Source organism: Dipodomys ordii, unplaced genomic scaffold (genome assembly GCF_000151885.1).
Source record: "Dipodomys ordii isolate 6190 unplaced genomic scaffold, Dord_2.0 Scaffold23, whole genome shotgun sequence".
Lineage (NCBI taxonomy): Eukaryota > Metazoa > Chordata > Mammalia > Rodentia > Heteromyidae > Dipodomys > Dipodomys ordii.
In genome coordinates this window covers 5835049-5853721 of record NW_012267239.1, presented here as the reverse complement: position 1 = coordinate 5853721, position 18673 = coordinate 5835049, and the positions used below count along the sequence as shown (strand labels likewise).

The 18673-nt window shown below is 55.3% G+C and overlaps 1 protein-coding gene across 1 annotated transcript in view; it reads left to right on the top strand.

Annotated features, from left to right (window-relative positions):
* The window catches only part of Myo18b (myosin XVIIIB), a 114835-nt gene that overhangs the window by 53024 nt on the left and 43138 nt on the right, over window positions 1-18673 (top strand). Inside the window, exons 32-36 of the mRNA XM_013014279.1 lie at window positions 941-1064; window positions 1696-1899; window positions 4328-4438; window positions 7483-7587; window positions 12195-12347. Of these exons, the coding sequence (XP_012869733.1) occupies window positions 941-1064; window positions 1696-1899; window positions 4328-4438; window positions 7483-7587; window positions 12195-12347 (697 nt within the window). The remainder of the gene's footprint in view (window positions 1-940; window positions 1065-1695; window positions 1900-4327; window positions 4439-7482; window positions 7588-12194; window positions 12348-18673) is intronic.

The window sequence follows — 18673 nt, the reverse complement described above, 5'->3', positions numbered from 1 at the left end:
CCTCCCTCCCTTCCTTCCTTTCTCCCTCCCTCCTTTCCTCCCTCCCTCCCTTCCTTCCTTCCTTCCTTCCTTCCTTCCTCCCTTCCTTCCTTCCATGGTGCTGGGCCTTGCCCTTGCCTGCCCTGCCTGGGCCAGTCCCCCGCCATCTCTTGGCACCTGCGTTTCTTGTCACCTCACCCCCCTCCGCCCCCCACCGTTAGCTGACTGTGGGTGGACGCTCTGTATTTCCGGGGGGCTCTGCGATCTGGTAGGGGTCCACAGGCACGCAGGAGGGCCAGCCAGAGGAGGCTGTCTGGCCTGAGCCTCGGGGCAGGGCAGTGGAGGGACCACCCGGCCTCCCTGCCTGGCACCAGGCTCTGTCGAGGCCTGGCTGCATGTTCTGACCCCGGCTGGGCTGCCGCCTTGATCCCTGCCCCAGCTTCCAAGTGCACCGGGCCCAGAATGGTCCCTGGGGAGCTGGCTCCTCGTTGCCATGGTTACCCAGGCGTGGGTCCCAAAGAGCCATTCCTAGGGCGGATGGAGCTCCATGTGGAGCCTGTGGCGCCCTCCACAGTACGCTCCGTGACTCCCACATTCTGGCCCCTGGGCCCCAGGCTGCCCTTGGTTTTGAGTGTGTGTGTGTGTGGGTGTGTCTGCCTTGGGCGATGGGTTGTTCAATGTGTTCTTGAGCCTGGGCTCCGTGGGAGCCTTTCTCAGGCTGATGAAGTGCAGGACTCCTCTGTGCCCCCCCCCGCCCCGTCCCACCCACCTGTCCTTGAGCTGGGCCAGAAGGTGGAGGCTGGGGAGCTAGGCTCAGTCTTGTTTCCACCACTTGGACTCCTGGGACTGGACCAGCCCACCTTGCCAAACTCAGTTTCCCCCTCTGCGAACAGACATACACACCCAGGGCGGCTCCCGTGTCCCTGCCCCAGTGCCCTGACACGTGCTGTGCCTTGGGCAGGTTTGACCTGCAGCTGGCCCAGGCGCTGGGGGAGGCCGTGTGTGAGAAGAACCTCCGGGAAAAAGCAGCCCAGGAGAGCAGCAGCGTGCGCTGGGAGCTGGGCCAGCTACAGAAGCAGCTGCAGGTGAGGGGGTGCAGGCCGGAGCGGGGAGCACGGGGGCCTGGACTTCTGGTGCCCCAGCCTGTGTCTCTCGTGTGTCCATAGAACCACCAGATTGCTCTTAAGTCCATTCCAGTTTCCTGACTCGGGGGGGGGGGGGGGGATAGCTGGAACAAGTTCATTATCTTATCCAGGGCCAGTGTCCTGCCCTGAATGGGCCCAGATGCCCAGAGATTCTATTAAACGATGACATCAGAGACCCTGGGCATGGTGGCTCACGTCTGCACTCCTAGCTATTCGGGAGACTGAGATCTGAAGATGTGGGTTCAAAGCCAGCCTGAGCAGGAAAGCCCATGGGACTCTTCTGTCCAATTAACTACCAAAAACTTTTTTGAAAAGCTGGACATGGAGGTGTGGTTCAACTGGTAGAGCACCAGCCTGGGAGCACAACAGCTTCAGGGATGACACCACCCCAGGCCCTGAGTTCAAATCCCAGGATGGGCACCAAGAAACACCCTCCCCCCCCCCCGTCATACAACATGAGCACGTCTTGTGGCCCCTCCTTGTCCTGTGGCTGGGTAGTGGGGGGAGCGGGGGGGCTGCTGAACCCCTCCGACCCGGGAGCCCCAGTGTGCGTCTCCCCCTCTCCCCCCAGCAAAAGGAACAGGAAGCGGAGAAGCTGCAGCAGGAGGCGGCCGCGCTGCGGGAGCACAAGCGGGAGCTGCTGGCAGCCGCCTCCCTGCGGGGCGACGGCGGAGCGGCCGGGTTGAAGGAGAGGCTCTGGGCCATGGAGTCCCAGGCCCTGGAGCAGGCAGAGGCCCAGCGGCAGCAGGAGAGCGCCATCCGGCGGCTGGAGCAGGTAGGAGCCGATCCACTCGCTCCGTCCTGGGCAGCCCACGACCCCCCAGTTCCTTACCCACCCGTGACTCCCCACGGCCCCCAGAAAGTCGCTCCCAAGGCTGACATTCGTCCAGCTCCCCGGTGACTTCAAGTCCATCCTGCCGGCCTGCGAGGTCAAATGTCACCTCCTCAAGGAAGGTGGCGGATCCCTTCCCCGCCCCCCCCCCCATACCACATGTGTTCTACCCCTCGGCCTGGCCCAGTTTTGTCTCCGTACCTCTCTCCCTCTTGGAGACACAGGTTTGTTTGTTTTTCAGGCACGTAGTCCTGGCCAGTGCTGCGCTGTACTGTGTCCCCAGAGCTTATATTATGACCCAGTACACAGTTGGTGCTCAGTGCTCAATAGATCCCCGCTGGCCCAATAGCTACACATTTATTGATTGGCTACTGTCTGCGTGTAGCTCGCAGGCCTCCTCTCCTTGCGATGCCCTTCTGTGGGAGAGTCAAGAATTTAACCTCCCGCCCCCCACACACTTTGCAGAGCAGAAGCTGGAGAGAAGTAATGAGTGGGGGGCATGGGGGGCAGCCTGTGCAAAGGCCCTGTGGCCAGAGAGCCACATGATCACCTGGGTGTCCTGAAGACTCCTGAGGAAGTAGAAAGTCCATGTGGGTATTTTAGGGACAAGGGATGGGAGATGGTCCAACACTGTAGCAACCCAATATTCCAAAGGAAACAGAGCGGAGAATGGCCCCGCACTGGGCCTGGACTCCCGGGACTCCCTGGGGGCTGGGTCCAGGCAGAGCTGGAAGGATGGGCTGTACCCCTCCTCCCCCTCCCCAGGATGCAGACACTATTCCAATCTGCCACCCTCAGCCAGTCCTGGGCAAGCCCGGGGAGCTTTTACCCTCCCTGAGCCCTGGGGACCACCTGCTGCTGCAGGGCTGGGATTTACGGGTGACAATGGAGCAGAATCCCCGGGGAACTTTATGTGAACTCGTATAAGCATGACAGACATGCTACTGCAGATGTCAGGGGTGTCCAAGAAACTAGGGGGAAAGTGACAGAGAAATATTATATTTACGCTCTTAGGCTCCTGCTTTTGGATTATCTCCTGCGCCTCTGTCATTTTAAAAGGAAGGGAGGAAGGAAGAAAGGGAAGGAGGGAGGGAGGCAGGGAGGAACTGACATTTCAAGGAGCCTAATTTAAGCTAGGCGCTGTTTGAGGGGCTCAGATATTTCTAGCTCACACTGTCTGTACTGACAGGACAATCTCCACCTTTGAAAAGACCAAGAGTATCTGCCCTCTCACCTTAATTTCTTCCTTTTTATTTAAAAAAACCAATTAAACATTTGTCCTCGATATAATTTTATTGTCCTTATGCAGGTGTTACCGTTTCGTAATTTAAGAAATAAGTACATTTCTTTGGAGAGGACAATGTCACCCCTTTCTTGGTCTTCCCCCAGTCTCTCCCTCCCCGCCCCTGCCCACGAGTTACCACAGGACATTTCCCACAGTGTGTAGTGGATACTGTGTACATTTGTTCACGTCCTTCCTCTCTTCTGTGTCCTCTTCACCCCCACCCCCCAAAAAAAAACCCAAATCAAAAGCATCACTGCCATCAACAACAGAATCCAAATGTTTCCATTTCCTGGAGTTTGTTTTGATACATAGTATTTTAAATGTTCAGAGGGGTTGACACCTTTGGGCTCCTCCCCTGAGGGTCTCCTCCTTTAGTGTGTGTGTGTGTGTGTGTGTGTGTGTGTGTGTGTGTGTGTGTGTATGCCTAGAGTCCTATATAATTAATTCATCATGTCCAGTTGTATTTTCGCTCCCACTTCCATGTAGAAAAGAACACCTGTGCTGCTTGTCTAAGCTTGGCTTACCTCAGTTAGCATGATTTGTTCTGGGTCCATCCATGTCCCTGTGAATGACATCACAGAATTGTCCACTTCCCAGCGAATGACATCATAGTATTGTTTCTAATGGACGGGTAAAATTGCACTGTGTGCACCTCCTCTGGATCCACTCACCTATTGTCAGGGATCTGGGCTGGCCTTGGTGAACAGTGCAGCAATGAACATGGATGCACAAGTATCTTTAACACATCCATCCCGACTTGCAATGTTGGGGGTGGATGCCCAAGAGGAGCGTGGTTGAGTCATAGGGAAGTTCTATATTTAGTCTCGCTAAATATAGAACTTGGCTGTGACTTTCTGGAATGGGAAGAAAGTGTGGTTCATCTTCAGAGAGTATCCGGGAGACTCTGGGGTGGATTAGTGATGTCTGCTGTGGCCCTGGCAAGGGAGCAGAGGGAAAGGCCATTGCCACCAGAGTGTCAGGGAACAAATCTGGCTTTCACCTAAGGGTTCAAAATGGAAACTGGGGTGGGAAGGGCCGGGTGGGTGAGGAGGGTGACCCTCACATGCTGTGCTTACTGGCCCACAGGTGCGGGAGCGTTTGGAGCTGGAGATGGAATGCATGAAGCAGATGTATCAGAAGGGGCGTGAGGACCAGGAGGAGGAACTGGAGGATGTCCGTCAGTCCTGCCAGAAGCGGGTACGTGGGCCCCCTTCCCCTCCCCCAGGACCCGCACCCAGGCATGGGCCCTGGTATGGCCAGTTGCAGCCCTTGTCTACTCATCCCCCCAAGGAGGGGGAGGGAGGCTTGAGCTCTCTGGGTTATTGCACCTGTACATCTTAAAGATAAGCCTGGAACTTTCCAGAATGTTCTAGAACTATCCGGCATAGTCACCCAAGACAGACTTCTGGTCTCCAACAACGTGGCCTCTCCCCTTCCCAGAGTTCCTTGCCACCGAGTCGGGTCTCCTGTTAACCTCCTGAGGCCTCTGTGTGAGTCCCTGGCAGCAGACCAGACAGGCAGGCAGGGAGCCCTGACCCTGACACCCGGAAACGGCCGCTTACTGACCTAGGTGGGACCCGAGTTTGAACTCGGGGCATTGAATTCCCTAGGCAGGTATCGGGTATCTATCGCTGGCGCCCGCCCACCGCCCGGTGTTATTTTATTTGCTTAGGATCTTGCCTGGCACACTTTGCCCAGATTCTCTTAGAGCATGATGCTCCTGCCCCGTCTCTGGGATGCCAGGCAGGTGCCATTGTGCCTGACTGGTTGGTGTAGATGGGGTTCTGACTTAACATGTTTTTTCATTAGTTTTTTAAACTTGTTATTATACAGGTGCTATCCAGAAGGGTGACAGGTGCATAAGTCAGGGAATGAGTCCATTTCTGTTTGGATAATGTCACCTCTTCCCTCGCTCTCTCCCAGTTTTTCCCTCCCATCCATCCCATCCCACCCACCCACAAGTTTAGTTGATTTTCAACATGGCGTCCGGTGAGACCCACAGCTGCATTTGTTCACCCTTTGGCCTTCTATTTCTATGACCCCTCGTATCCTCCCAAGGAGAGATGAACAAACAAAAAAGAAAAGCAAACAAAAACAGCAGCAAAGGAGAACCCTCTTGCTTCCATTCCTTGGGGCTCAGTTTGATCAGTGTTATTTCGTATGATCAGATGCATGTTGGCCTCGCGTCTGTCTTCCTCTCCTGAGAGTGTCCTCCTGACGTGACACTGTGTGGGAATGCCTAGAAACCCGTCTAATTTATCAGGTCCCCGTGAATTTCAGATCTAGCTGCCTCATAGGAGAGAAAACCTTGGCTGTTTGTCTCTCTGAGCTTGGCTTACCTCACTTAAAGTGATTTGTTCTAGGTCCGTCCATTTCCCTGCAAGTGACATAGTGCCCTTCTTGCTAATGGCTGTGTATAGGTTCTACATTTTGGGGGCGATCCACTCATGTACATCTGGGCTGTTTCCATAGATGGGCTTTTTTTGTTCTTGAGCTGGCCTCCAACCCCAATCCTCTTCATCTCTGCCTCTGGTGTAGCTGGGGTTACAGGCGTGAGCCACTGTGCATAGTGCTGTTGTTACTGCTTGGCGTGACAGTATGCACCGTGCACACGTGTGCGTAGGGGAGAGATGATTCCCTGGATTCTGTCTTGCCATCTGTTGTGGCCTCTGTGAGCGGACCCGAGGCCATGTTTATGGCCCGGCTGCATGTCGTTTATGGAGCAGGAGCTGTCATCTGTGGACGTTCGTGTTCTCGTTCTCTGCCCTTACAACCAGTGCTGAGGCAGACAGCCCCGTAGGGGGAAAATAAAATCAGTCAACGGAATGAGGGATAAATCTCTAGGATGGACTTGCCCAAGAGCTTTGGTGTAAGCCCTGCTCACCTTCCTGTTCCCACCTCCCCTCCAACCCCTGCTCCACCCCTCTGTGTTCCTGACGCCAGGTAGGAACGCTCCCTGGGGGCCCTGCAGGGACTTGCTCCAAAGCAGAAATGACCCCACCGTGATTCTCCTCCTAGGGTCGGGGCCTGGAAGACCCCAGGTGCAAAGGTGCCCAGGTCTCTATTTTCCTCCAAGCCCAGGCCCCCTTCGTGGGCTCTGGACAGGGAGAGACGTGACCCGGCTTCACGAGGCTTCTCCTGGGCAGATTGGTGCAGGCGGGACGAGGGGCGGGGGCAGGGGCTGACCCTGGCTTTGCCCTCCAGTGGCTGTCCTCCAGCCCCCACCCCAGCACAAACCCATAGTTAGTGACCTGGGCCATGTGTCATGGCCATCTGAGGCGAGGCCCAACCCCTCTCAACTGACAGAACAGCTCTCACGTTGAAGCCACCGGGGGGTTTGGCTTCCCCGTCTGTGAAATGGGCTCAGGTGTGGATGGGTGATGGAGTGGATGGAATATTACACAGGCAAGCAGATGAGGCCAGGAGAGCAGAGCACAGCTTCCCCCACCGTTAGGGACTGTTTTCCAGGCCCCAGACAACCTCAGCCCCTCCTCCCCACCCCAAGTCACCAAGGTTATAAACCAAAGGAGTCACCAGAGGTTTTTGCTTGGGCTATAAAATATGTTTTCTGAATGAGAGCAGATACCACAGGTGTTCTTGTGTGTGTGCGTGCACTAGCGTGTACGGGGGGGGATTTGCACTCAGAGCCTCACACTCACTAGAAAGGTGTCCCACAACTCGAACTGCTCCCTTGCCCTTTTGCCTTAGGTATGTTTCCAGGTAGGGTCTCGTGCTTTTGGCCAGCTCCTGTCTCCAACTCAGATGCTTCTCCCACCAATTCCCACATAGCTGAGGGATGACAGGCGTGTGCCACCGCACCCCGCTTGGGTTTTGAGAGAGGGTCTTCCTAACTTCCTGCTCGCGTTGGCCTCTAATGGCGATCCTTCCCTCTCTACCTCCCAGCTGCTGGATGGCAGGGCGCCATGTGTGTGTGTGTGGGGGGGGGTCACAAGGTTTTTCAAGAGGGAACAGGACGTGTTTCTGGTGTGTTGGCTGGGGGCTCGGGCAAACCTGAGTGCCAACATTGTAAAGATCAAAGCCGGGGCCATGTGGATGGGAGGGGAACTTCCCTGAATGGGGGGATGTCAGCTATGGGTGAGGGGCTCCCCTTCACTTCCAGCTCCCAAGCCTTTCAGCTCTGCATGCTCTGGTGCACAGCCCCCCTCCTGACCGCCCCGCCTCGAGGGATGGCCTGCTCGGGGCCTGGCGGCCCATATGTACGCATGTCCCTGTGCCCACAGCTGTGGCAGCTGGAGATGCAGCTGGAGCAGGAGCACGAGGAGAAGCAGATGGCCCTCCACCAGAAGCAGGACTTGGAGACCCTGATTGGGAACCTGTGTGAGCAGGTAGGAGAAGGCTCCCAGTGCAGACACTCCAGCAGGGGAGAGAGGGGTATGGGAGGAGGGGGAGATGTGCACTTCCCGCCTGTAGTCTCTGCTGGAGAGATGGATGCATGTGAATGCAAGCCGGAGGGAGATCGGGAATGGCTGTGTTAGGCTGTTCCGCTGGCCTCCCCCTTCTCCCCTCACCACACCGGTGGGCCTGCCCTATTGTTGTTGGGCATTGACATCTACCCAGGAGGTCACCATAGAACCTTCTAGTCCTGACAACCACAGATGTCATCATACATGGACACCTGTCCCCTCGAGAACAAAATCAGTGGCTGGGCACACGCCTGTCATCCTAGCCACTCAGGAGGCTGAGATCTGAGGATCACGGTTCAAAGCCAACTTGGGCAGGAAAGTCCTTGAGACTCTTATCTCCAGTGTATCACCAGAAACTGGAAATGGTGCCGTGGCACAAATGGTAGAGCCTTGAGCAAAAGAGCTCAGAGACAGCGCCCAGGCCCTGGGTTCAAGCCCCATCACCAATGAGCTTTTCTCCCCAGAAAGCAGCGCCCTGGCGAGCGGGGGGCAGAGGAAGCGCTTCCCCCCCCCCCATGGCTGCCAGGAAGCCGACAGAGGGCTCTGCCCTTCGAAGGCACAGCCAGGGCTTGAACTTGGGGCCTCCAGGCTGGCTGCATTCCCAGTGCACCGTCACACGAGTGTGTCCGCAGCATTCACGGCAGGCGTAGGGCGTGTCGGGATCAGCGTCTGCTGCTGAGTTACCCAGCTGGTTCCCAGAGGACCCACATGCGCCGTGCCCATTCTGTAAACATCCATCCGGTCCCTTAGTGAATTCCAGGGCCGGGCTACCTGGAGAGGCAGAGCTAGAGGCTCGGGGAACTCCATGCTTTTCTCCCCGTCCTTCTCCAAGGTTCCTAGTTTTCCAGCAGGGCTTTTGGGATCATTGAGTGTGCAAGCTATGGAGGCCAGGCCTGTGGTCCCAGCAGCCCAGCCCAGCCGTGGGGGAGGAGGAGGGGGCTTCTTTCTTCCAGGGACATGGAATATTAATGACATCATCCATAGCCATCCATCATCCATGCGGGCGGGCGAGCAGCCGCAGGCGGGCGGTGAGAAACCTCCACCTCTGTCCTGCTATGTGCCAAATGACTTCCTTGGCAATATGGTACCCTGTCGATGATGGATGGGTTGATCTCATGTTTGTTTTCTTGATAGTGTAGGCGAAGATAAAGACATAAGCCATAGGGAAAAGTTTTTAAACACATGGCGATGCTTTTTTCCCAAAAAACTTCATCTCTTGTCAACTCTGGTTACGTCTACTCCCTCTGCGGTTAGGAGAACTTTTTTGTGGTGGCAGTCCTGGTAGCCTGGTATCATTTCTGGGTGTATTTAATAGTTGTGTCTTTAGCTGCAGCTAAGTTTGTTTTTTGTTTTTGTCAGTCATGGGGCCTGAACTCTGGGCCTGGGCGCTGTCCCTCAGCTCTTCAGCTGTAGACTAGCACTCTACCATGAGCCACAGCGCCACTTCCGGCTTTTTCTGCTTATGTGGTGCTGAGGAGTCAAACCTAGGGCCTCATGCATGCAAGGCAAGCGCTCTACCACTGAGCCACCTTCCCAGTCCCTGCAGCTAAGTTTTTGTGGTTGTTTGTTTTTGTCAGTTGTGAACTCAGGGCCTGCATGCAATCCCTGAGCTTCTCTATGCTCAAGGCTAGTACTCTACCACTTGAGCCTTAGCACAATTTCCAGTTTTTGAGTGGTTAATTGGAGATAAGAGTCTCACAGGGATTTTTCTGCCCAAGCTGGCTTTGACTGCGATCCTCAGATCTCTGCCTCCTGAGTAGCTAGGATGACAGGTGTGAGCCACTGGTGCCTGGCTTTTGTGCTTAATATTTCCTGGTCTTGAGATCTCTCTTTCCTTGTTCCTCCTTTATTCCGTCTAGATAGACTGATGCCATTTTCCTTGTTCTGCTGGTTCAGAAGGTATAAGCTAAATATAACTTAGTTCTTATAGTCGTTATTCATAAACACCCAATCATAATTATTGACATACTTTAATTTCCACACCATGGGGTAGATATGTATTATTATTCCCTTCATATAGTATTATTATTTCCATCATATATAAATACTGTATATGTGTATATATAATATATGCTATATATAATACACACATATATAAATACACACACATGTATGTATAGCATATGCTCTAGCCCCATGCTGTTGTTTAAATGGCTAGAATGGGTCATCTCAGTGCTGTCCAGTGGTCCATCTGTAACTGTCACTGCATTGTCTCCCCATTCCTCAATGTCTCCAGCTCTACAGTCCCTGGATTGTCCCGCACAGCATTACCAAATCATTTTTTAGTAGTGCTTAGAGATTTCTTTGACAACAGGCACTTAGTGATCACCCAGAACGATTTGCTTTAAAAAAATTTTTTTTAATAATAAATGGTGCACAACTGTGGTTTGAACATCACTTCCCCCAACAACACTAAACATCATTTAGATTTATTGGTTAATTATTCACTGTCTTTATCCAAATTCGAATTTTTGTGCTACAAAATGGGAATTCTCCAAGAGACATTTATTTCCCATTAACCTAATGAGATTTCCCCCCTCCCTCCCTCCTGGGCACCATCACAGTTCAGTTCCAGAAGAAGAAGAAGAAGAAGAGGAGGAGGAGGAGGGGGAGGAGGAGGAGGAGGGGGGGGGTTTCCTCGTGAACTTTGCCACTGCACTCTGTTGGGAACAGGAGGGGGCGCCAGCCTTTCCCAGGGCTTCCTGGCAGCGTGGCTATACAATCCAAGCCATCCTTACCACACGGGCAGTGCCAACAGTGAGGGAGAGGCTTTCTGATGCCAACTTGCTCCACAGAAAGCTCCGAGGCATTTTGGGGCTGTGTGCAGAGGAAACGCAGGCACCATTTTTTTTAGAGGTTCAGAGCACACTGCCTGAGTGGGATCACGGTAAATTCTGTGCTCTCTAGAGAGGAGTCTGCTGGGCAGTGGCCCAGAGGGGCAGAAGGTTGCAGGGTTCGAATCCCTCCCCAGCCCGTTGACAGCACTTTGGCCTTGGGCAGATGCTTTGCTTTCTCTGTGTTTGTTTTAGAAACTGTAAGTTCCGGTCCCCCTCGCAGTGCGCACTCCGAGTCCTGTGAGATTTCTCTTACCTTGTGACCTGCCTTCTCCTCCAAGGTTTCACATTGTCACCCCAATCACTCAGAAACGTTTACCCCCAGCCTTTTCTCCTCTCTGCCTGAACAAGCCGCTTCAGAACAGCTTTTCCTTTACTTGTACCGGGGTTTGAACTCAGGGCCTTGCGATGGATAGGCAGGTACTGGGCTGCTGAGACACAAGGCGATTGCTGGGCTATGCCCCCAAAGAGTAGCCACACCCCCACTTCTAAGCCAAATACCTATTGCTGGGCCACGGGCTTGGTACTGGGCCACGCCCCCACGTCTGGACCACGCCCCCGCTGCTGGGCCACGCCTCTTGCCTCTGACAGCTCTATAAATCTAAGCTACTGCTACTTTTATAAAGGCAATCGTAACAATAACCTCCATTTTTAAGTGACTGTCACACGCATTCAATGCCATAATGTGACAAAGCCTGGCGCTGTGCCCAGCCTTCAGTTCTGTTCAGCAGGTGAGATCATCTATCTCTCTATCTACTCTCTGTATATCATAGGCCAGCATTTTCAATTTACCCACAGCAACACGTCTGTGAAATAAAAAGGCTTGAAGAGCCAAGTCATCTGGCCATAGAGGAACAGCGCTAGCAAATCCGCAGGAACGCACTCCAGGTCATCAGACAACACGCATAATCCTTTCTGCTTGCCAAGCTCCTGAGCTGCGGGAGCCACCTGGCTCAGGGCCCCTTGTGGTGGTGCACAGAGGACAGGCAGCTTTTCTGTTAGACAAGGACTCAGAGAGGGGACAAGCCTTGCCTCAGGCTCCTGCCACCGGGACCACCACATTCTCAGTCCCACGCTCTTTCTAGAATATTCCAGGGCCTTCCTGGGGAAGAGCATTAGCATTTGGCACAGAGGCATCAACCCCCAAGGTGTGGAAGGACGGAAAGGCCGGGGGACGGTTGGGCACGCCTCCCTCTGGTGGTCATCATGGGCGAGCGCGGTGTCCTTTGCTCAGTTTCCCCCAGAGTTCCAGCGAAGGGCAGCATCTCCTTCATGGATGCTGGACACAGCAGGCCCAGTACCCTTCTGATCTGCTTTGCTTCTCTCTGTTCTGTTGGCTGTCGGGTGTCTGAGACCAGTCTCCTGGCGCCCAGACCCAGATGTGGCTTTCTCATGACCCACTTAGTCAGAGTCCTCCCCCCCACTATCAGCTCAGAATCCTGGGGTGCAGGAGCTTGCTCAGCTCTGAGTAAAGTTCCTTCTACAGACATGGATGTCACCTGCTTGGTCTGCAGGCTGGGCACCAGCTCAAGGCATGGAGAAGCTGGACTGGATTGAAGCAGAGGCTCGGAGGGAAAGGGTCTTATCCAGGGTCACACAGTGTGAGTGAGTGACAGAGGCAGGATTCGAACCAGGGACCTCGGGCCCAGGCCACTGCCGTACCATCTGAGCTCACAGCTTGCCTTTGGCTTCCAGATCGGCCACCGGGACTTTGATGTGGAGAAGCGGCTCCGCAGGGACCTGAGGAGGACGCATGCGCTGCTCTCGGACGTCCAGCTTCTGCTGACCACCATGGACGACAGCAAGACGTCGGCCAGCAAGGAGGAGCTGGAGAAGATGCGCAGCCAGGTGGGTGCGCCAGGTCCCCCTGAGCACCCTCAGCCCGGGACACTACAGAGGGGGACACTACAGCCCAGGGAGGGGGCTTCTTCCCAACCACACAGGGGGCCAGACCTCGGGGAAGTGGGGACAGCCTGGAGAGCTAGGGCTGTGACTGAATTACTGATATGAGAGAGAGAGAGAGAGAGAGAGAGAGGTGACCAGAGGCTTGCATAGGAAGCATGTAGCACCGATGTCCCCCGCTGATGCTCACAGTGGACCGAGTCCCCTTGATATGTTATAACACCGGATTTGGGTAGGAGGGACGGGATGGTTGTCACCACTGTGACAAAGCACCCGAGAGACTCCATTTAAAAAAGCCGCAAGGTTTTGGCTCCTGGTTTCCATGGCTTTTAGTTCATGGCCGCTTGGCCCCCTGGGGCTGTGGTCTCGGCTGGGACGGGAAGTGTCGTGGTGGAAGTTGGGCAGAGCTGTTTTCCTCGGGGTGGACAGGAGAACAGGGGAGGAGAGGGAGAGGGGGAAGGGGAAGAGGGAGACAGAAAAGAGGAGGGGGGCTCAGGACAAGATACTCCCTCCACAGACACACCCAGGGACCCCCTTCCTCTGTCCAGACCCACAAAACCACTGTCACGGGCGGAGAGACCCACTGATGGGTTCATCGCTTCTCCATGGCGCCCCGGCCGGCAGCAAGGCCTTCACACAGGGCCGGAACTTGGTAGCTCCATTGTGCGAGGGAGGCGACCTGGGGTGAGCGCCCAGCATGGCACAGCCCGAGAGCAAGAGAGGCAGGATTTGAACTCTGGTCTCCGGGCGCCTCCTCCCCTCCTGCCTCCTCAGAGGAGGACGGAGCCACAGGTGTGGGGTGAGGGTGGAGGTCTGGAAGCCAGCCAATCCGGACTTCACCATCGCCTCCTCTCCCGTCAGGCCACGCGTGGCAGACCCCTCGGGCCGGGGCGGGGCAGGCTCGCAGCTTGTATCTCCGTTTGGGGGACCGTAGCAGTTTTGAGCGGGAATCAGGGAGAAGGGCCCTCTCTCCCCCAATGGGACCCCACAGTCTTCTTGAGATGACACTGAGCCACAGGGGTCAAGAGGCCAGGAGACATTCAAGGGCCTGTGGGTCACGGTCCCCTGGGGCGGCCCACCACCCTGCCCCGTCCCGGCCTGTCCTGGCCCTGAGACAGAAAACCTTGTGTCCTTGTCACCCTGCTCCCCTCACGGCCACGTAGAAAGCAGATACAGCTGTGCCTACATACCGCCTCGCCGTTGCCCGCCGTGGGATCCTGGGAGGAATCGAGGGAGGAAGGCGGGATTGTACCCATTTCACAGTTAGGGAAGTGGTGCCCAGAGATGGTGTGCAGACTAAGATCTAAACTTCAAGGGTCTCAGTAGAGCACTTGGGGACACTCTTGCTTTAGGGTGTGTCTTTGTGAAACCCTTTGGGCTGACTCCGATGTGTGGGGACCCAGCCTCCCAGCCTTAGGTAGGTGGAGATGGGGTAGGGGCAGGGGTATTTCAAGTCCATTCGGTTCTCTAGGAAGAGGGCTGTGTGCCCTGCTCACCCTCCGAGCCTCCCTGCCCCCTCAGGCAAATGCTCTAGCAAAGGATCCCCAGGGTTTGTTTCCTTTCCTTTCTTTCAAGTATTGGAGTATTAGGGGCCCCAGTGTGTGTCCTTAGGAGGCAGTGTGTTTAATGAAGGTGCCTGGAGCCAAATCAAAGAGCTTTCTTCTGAAAGTGCCCCTCCCTACCCCCTGCGTGGCCCCCCACCCCAATCCTCTCAAAGGGAGCCCGAGCCCTGGCTCTACTCTTGTCTGTTACCATGGAAATGCGCAGATGTATGGGAGCCCATGGACCAGAGGTCGGACTTCGGGGGCTTCGGCTCTTGGTGCCGGTGTCCCGGATGCTTGTGTCGGTCGTGGCAATGACACTGGGTGGGCGCCGACGGTTGCCCTCCGGTCTCATGGGATGGGGTGGACCCTCAGCCTGAGGGATCGGGGACAGCGGGGGAGGGGAGGGGGGAGGGCAATGGCGCACAGGTGGTGGATTGTTGAGTATTTATGGAATGCCTGGTGTGTCACCTGATGGGCTGCACTTGGGTAAGACGGTTGGTAAGACAGGTGTGGTATGCTCCGTCCAGGAACTCGGGCCTGGCAGAAAAGAGACAGATAGAGACAGACGGACAGATAGGCGGACAGAAGGATTCCACCTGGGCACTCTCGAATCTTCTTCCCAGGAGGGTAGAAAGCCATGGGCAGGTCCTGAACAGAGCCCTCCCCCCCCCAAGACTTAGTCACCAGGGTAAGGGGGTTGCTAATAGAGATGAGAAGCTCCAAACTCAGGGCTCACTTGGATTCAGACAGACAACAATAATCATGTAATGGAAGATCATCTCCACCCAACCCCTAGCTGTGTAGGCCTTCCTCTATTGGACCCATGTGACTAATGATAAAAGGGGCTCTGAGAGATTGAGCACTTTGCCCAAAGGCACACAGCACACACCGCGTGCCCAGAAGCTGTGGGTGTCCACAGCCCCTCACTCTTGCAACTGGGGTTTGCCTGAGATGAATCGGATTTGCCTGACAACACACCTACTGTGTGCCACGTCCTGGGGCCTCTCCCGCTTGGCTGCACAGCAGAGGACTTGAGGCATCCATTCTGATCCACTGATTTCTGCCTCTCCCTCCCTTCTTCCTCCTCACTTCATTGAGAGTCTGGGCCGGCCCTCAGAATCCACTAACCAACCCCATCAATGCTGATCTTAGGACCTGAAGCCTCTTTCACACACACACACACACACACACACACACACACCCTTTCCAGTTGGGTGGCAGGGTTCCGATGCACAGTGACCCGGCATACCCACATGACAGCCTTAGGCCCGCTCTGTGGGAAAGGACTAGATCCACCCTCTGCTGACTTCTTGTCCCACGCTTGATACTCGGCCAGGTGCTCGTGGTGGGAAGCCAGTGGGGGCCACAGAGACCGGAGTGGATGCTGACTCCTGCCCGGCTGGCCCTGGCTCACAGGATGATGAATGACCTGGGGGGGAGGGCCAGGATGGGGAGGCCCCTGGGGACAGGAAGTGGGTTTGGGGTGGCAGGATGCACACAGGTAGGAGGGCCAGTCCTGGAAGCAGATGAATGAGCTGGTGAACCTGGCTAAGGGGGCTTGAATCCTGAAGTTATAGAGAGCCGAGGGAAGCTGTGGAGCAGGGCAGGGCGTGGCGGGAAGGGCTGGTGAGAAGCGGCCAGACTCTAGAAGGACCCAGCCTGCACTGGTGGGCACCCTCCCTGTCCCACGGGGGAGCGGGGGACACCCCTCAAACCACTGCCCACCAACTGCAATGGAAATGACTCATGCCTCTGCCCACCCAGATTCCCTCCTCTGGAGGCCTCCCAGAAACACAGAGGTCGCCCCAAGGCCCAGGGCAAGAACCATACTTTGTAGGTTCAAATCCTTCCTCTGCTCTTCACTAGCTCCATGGTGACTCGGGTACCTATAGGTGCCCTGGAGACCATGGGTTTGAAAGAAAAGTCCAAGATAAAAACGGCTCTCTGCTGACTTCCTTCTCTGCTATTGCTTGTCAAGGACTTTGGTCTCTGATTTTCTCTTTTTCTTTCCTTTTTTTTTTCCTGTCACTTGTGGGACTTGAACTCAGGGCCCAGGTGCTGTCCCTGAGCTCTTTCACTCAAGGCTAGTGCTCTACCACTTTGGGGTACAGCTCTACTCCCAGTTCTGGGGGTTCATTGGAGATAAGAGTCTCAAGGACTTTCCTTCCCCAGGCTGGCTTTGAACCTTGATCCCTGAGTAGCTGGGATGGCAGGCGTGAGCCACCCGCACCAGCTTGGTCTCTGGTTTTCCAGGACCTTGGGACACTGTAGGCCATGTGGGGGCCATCTAAGAACACCTGTTCTTTGGGGACCAATTACTAATTAATTCCTCTGGAATGTTTCCACTGGAAACAAACAACTCCAGAGACAGAAGCAAAATTCTAACAACCAAGATGTCTAATTAAGATAATCGCCAGGCATAAATCACAGCTGTGGGTAGCAGGTGCCCAGACCTGGCTGTAAGCAGGCAGGCGGGGGGGGGGAGCCTCCCCCTACCCGGGACCCTGCCTTTGACCTGGATCCTCTCCCCACGGGAAGTGACTTGTCTGGCCTTTTGTTGAAGAGCGAAAGGTTCACCCCGAATTTAATTCACTCATCCTGGGGAGCCGGACGGATTCACCCCCTTTCTGCTAAAAACAAAGTTGTGTCTCAGATGCTGCACCCCCAAAATGCCTCTGAAATGTTCTCTCCCTTTTTCTCTCCTTCTCTCTCTTCCTTCCTTCTTTCCTCCTTCCCTCCCTCCCTCCCTCCCTCCCTCCCTTCCTTCCTTCCTTCCTTCCTGCTCTCCCTCCCTCAAGTCCTCCTTTCTCTCTTTCTTCTCTCTCATTCTCCCCCTCCCATTTCTGGCTCATTCTCTTTTTCTATTTCTCTTGTTATTTCTCTCCCTCCCTCCCTCTTTCCTTCTTTTTCTCTCCCCCTCCAATTCTCACTGAACGACCACCTGTACCTCTGTCACTTGGATCTCTGCCACATGCCGCCTTTTTCCTGTTCACATCCTGATCATGTGAGAGAGAACTTTAGCGTTTCCATTCAGTCCAGGCTGCCTGTTACCCTGGGCATTGATGGGCTCTCCGGGGGCCCAGCCCGGTCCCCCCGCTGACACAGCGCGTCCAGCTCACTGCGCCCCGCTCTCCTGCTGCCCCTGCCTGCGCCCGGCCCTCTGTGCGGCCCTCGCTTCTGCCCTGGGTCCCTCCTGGCCTGCAGACACCCCCTACCCTGCTTGTCCTCCGAACGTGGGGTCTGGACGCCCTGACTCGAGGCTGACGCTGACTCCCACGGGCCCATGAGCTCCCACCCCAGCCATCTGGGGTTCACCTCATGTTTTATGGTCACCACTGATTTGTCCTCTTCCTGTTCCCCCCCACACACTTTTCTCTCCATCTCCTCTAAGACCAGAACCAGGACTGATAAACAGATGGCAAAGTCTTTACTCAAAGGCACAGAGCTAGTAAGAGGTGGAGCAGGGATTTGAACCCAGGGAGTCTGCCTGCAGCACCCAACTCAGAAGCTTAACCATCATCCAGCTGTCCGACATCTGTCCAGCTGGCTCACTGCCACCTGGGGGCCGTCTCCCCCATCCGGAGCACCCGCTCCCCCCAACCCTGAGGACTGGGCTCATCTCACACACCGGGGCGGGCCTCTGCGCTGGGCTCTCCGTCCCAGTCACTAGTTCCCAGTGGTGATTAACCACCAGCCCAACTTCCCCTATTAGTGCCCAGAAGACTGATTGGCCCATTGCAGCCCCACTGCCTTTAATTAGGACATTTGTCACCATGTGTCACCGGTGTTCTCATGAGACAACGGGCGTAATTAATACGCCCTGGGAAGATGACCCTGAGGGGAACTCTGCGTGTGTGTGTGTATGTGAGAGTGTGTGAGTGTGTGTGTGTGTGAGTGTGTGTGTGTGAGAGTGTGTGTGAGTGTGTGTGCGTGTGTGTGTGAGTATGTGAGAGTGTGTGTGAGTATGTGTGTGCGTGCGTGTGTGAGTGTGTGTGTGCGTGTGTGTGAGCATGTGCGTGCGTGTGTGTGCACGTGTGTGTGAGTGTGTGTGTGCGTGTGTGCATTAGTGCGTGTGAGTGTGTGTGAGTGCGTGTGTGCACACACGTGCGTGTGTGTGAGTGTGTGTGAGCATGTGTGTGTGAGTGTGTGTATGTGTGTGCACGTGTGTGTGTGTGTGTGAGTGACTAGCACCTTTGAGGACCTCTGCACAAGAGCCCTTGTTCCCTGTCTGATGTGTGGAGCCTTTTCTTCCCCCTCTTTCTCCTTTAAAGATTGTGTTGGAGTGAATTGATTCGCTATTAACATAACCTCCTGTCAGAGGAGATAAAGACCGAGTTGTAATTGGTTGGAAATACAGTTACCACCAGGCCTATTCACCAGACAAATATTGGCACCTCTGAGCTGGTGATGGATGAAGCAGGGGTTGCGGTTACAGAGGCCCTGGTGAGCGCATGGCGATGCTGGCCGGGCCCGGGGGCCGCCCCAGCCTTCCATCCACGTGGGGGCCAGTGGGGAGCACGGGTCAGCCACATCCTCACCCCCACCTCGTTGTGGTGAGGTATACAGATGGCGGGTCAGCACCATGCTGAAGGACAGAGCCGCTGTGTGGCACCAGGGTCTGGGCGGTGTGTGTGTGTGTGTGTGTTTCTAGGGATAAACATCCAGCCTGTGAAATTCTGGGCTGTCATTTACACAAGTGTATGTGTTTGGCTGGCTCGTTTTCTCACA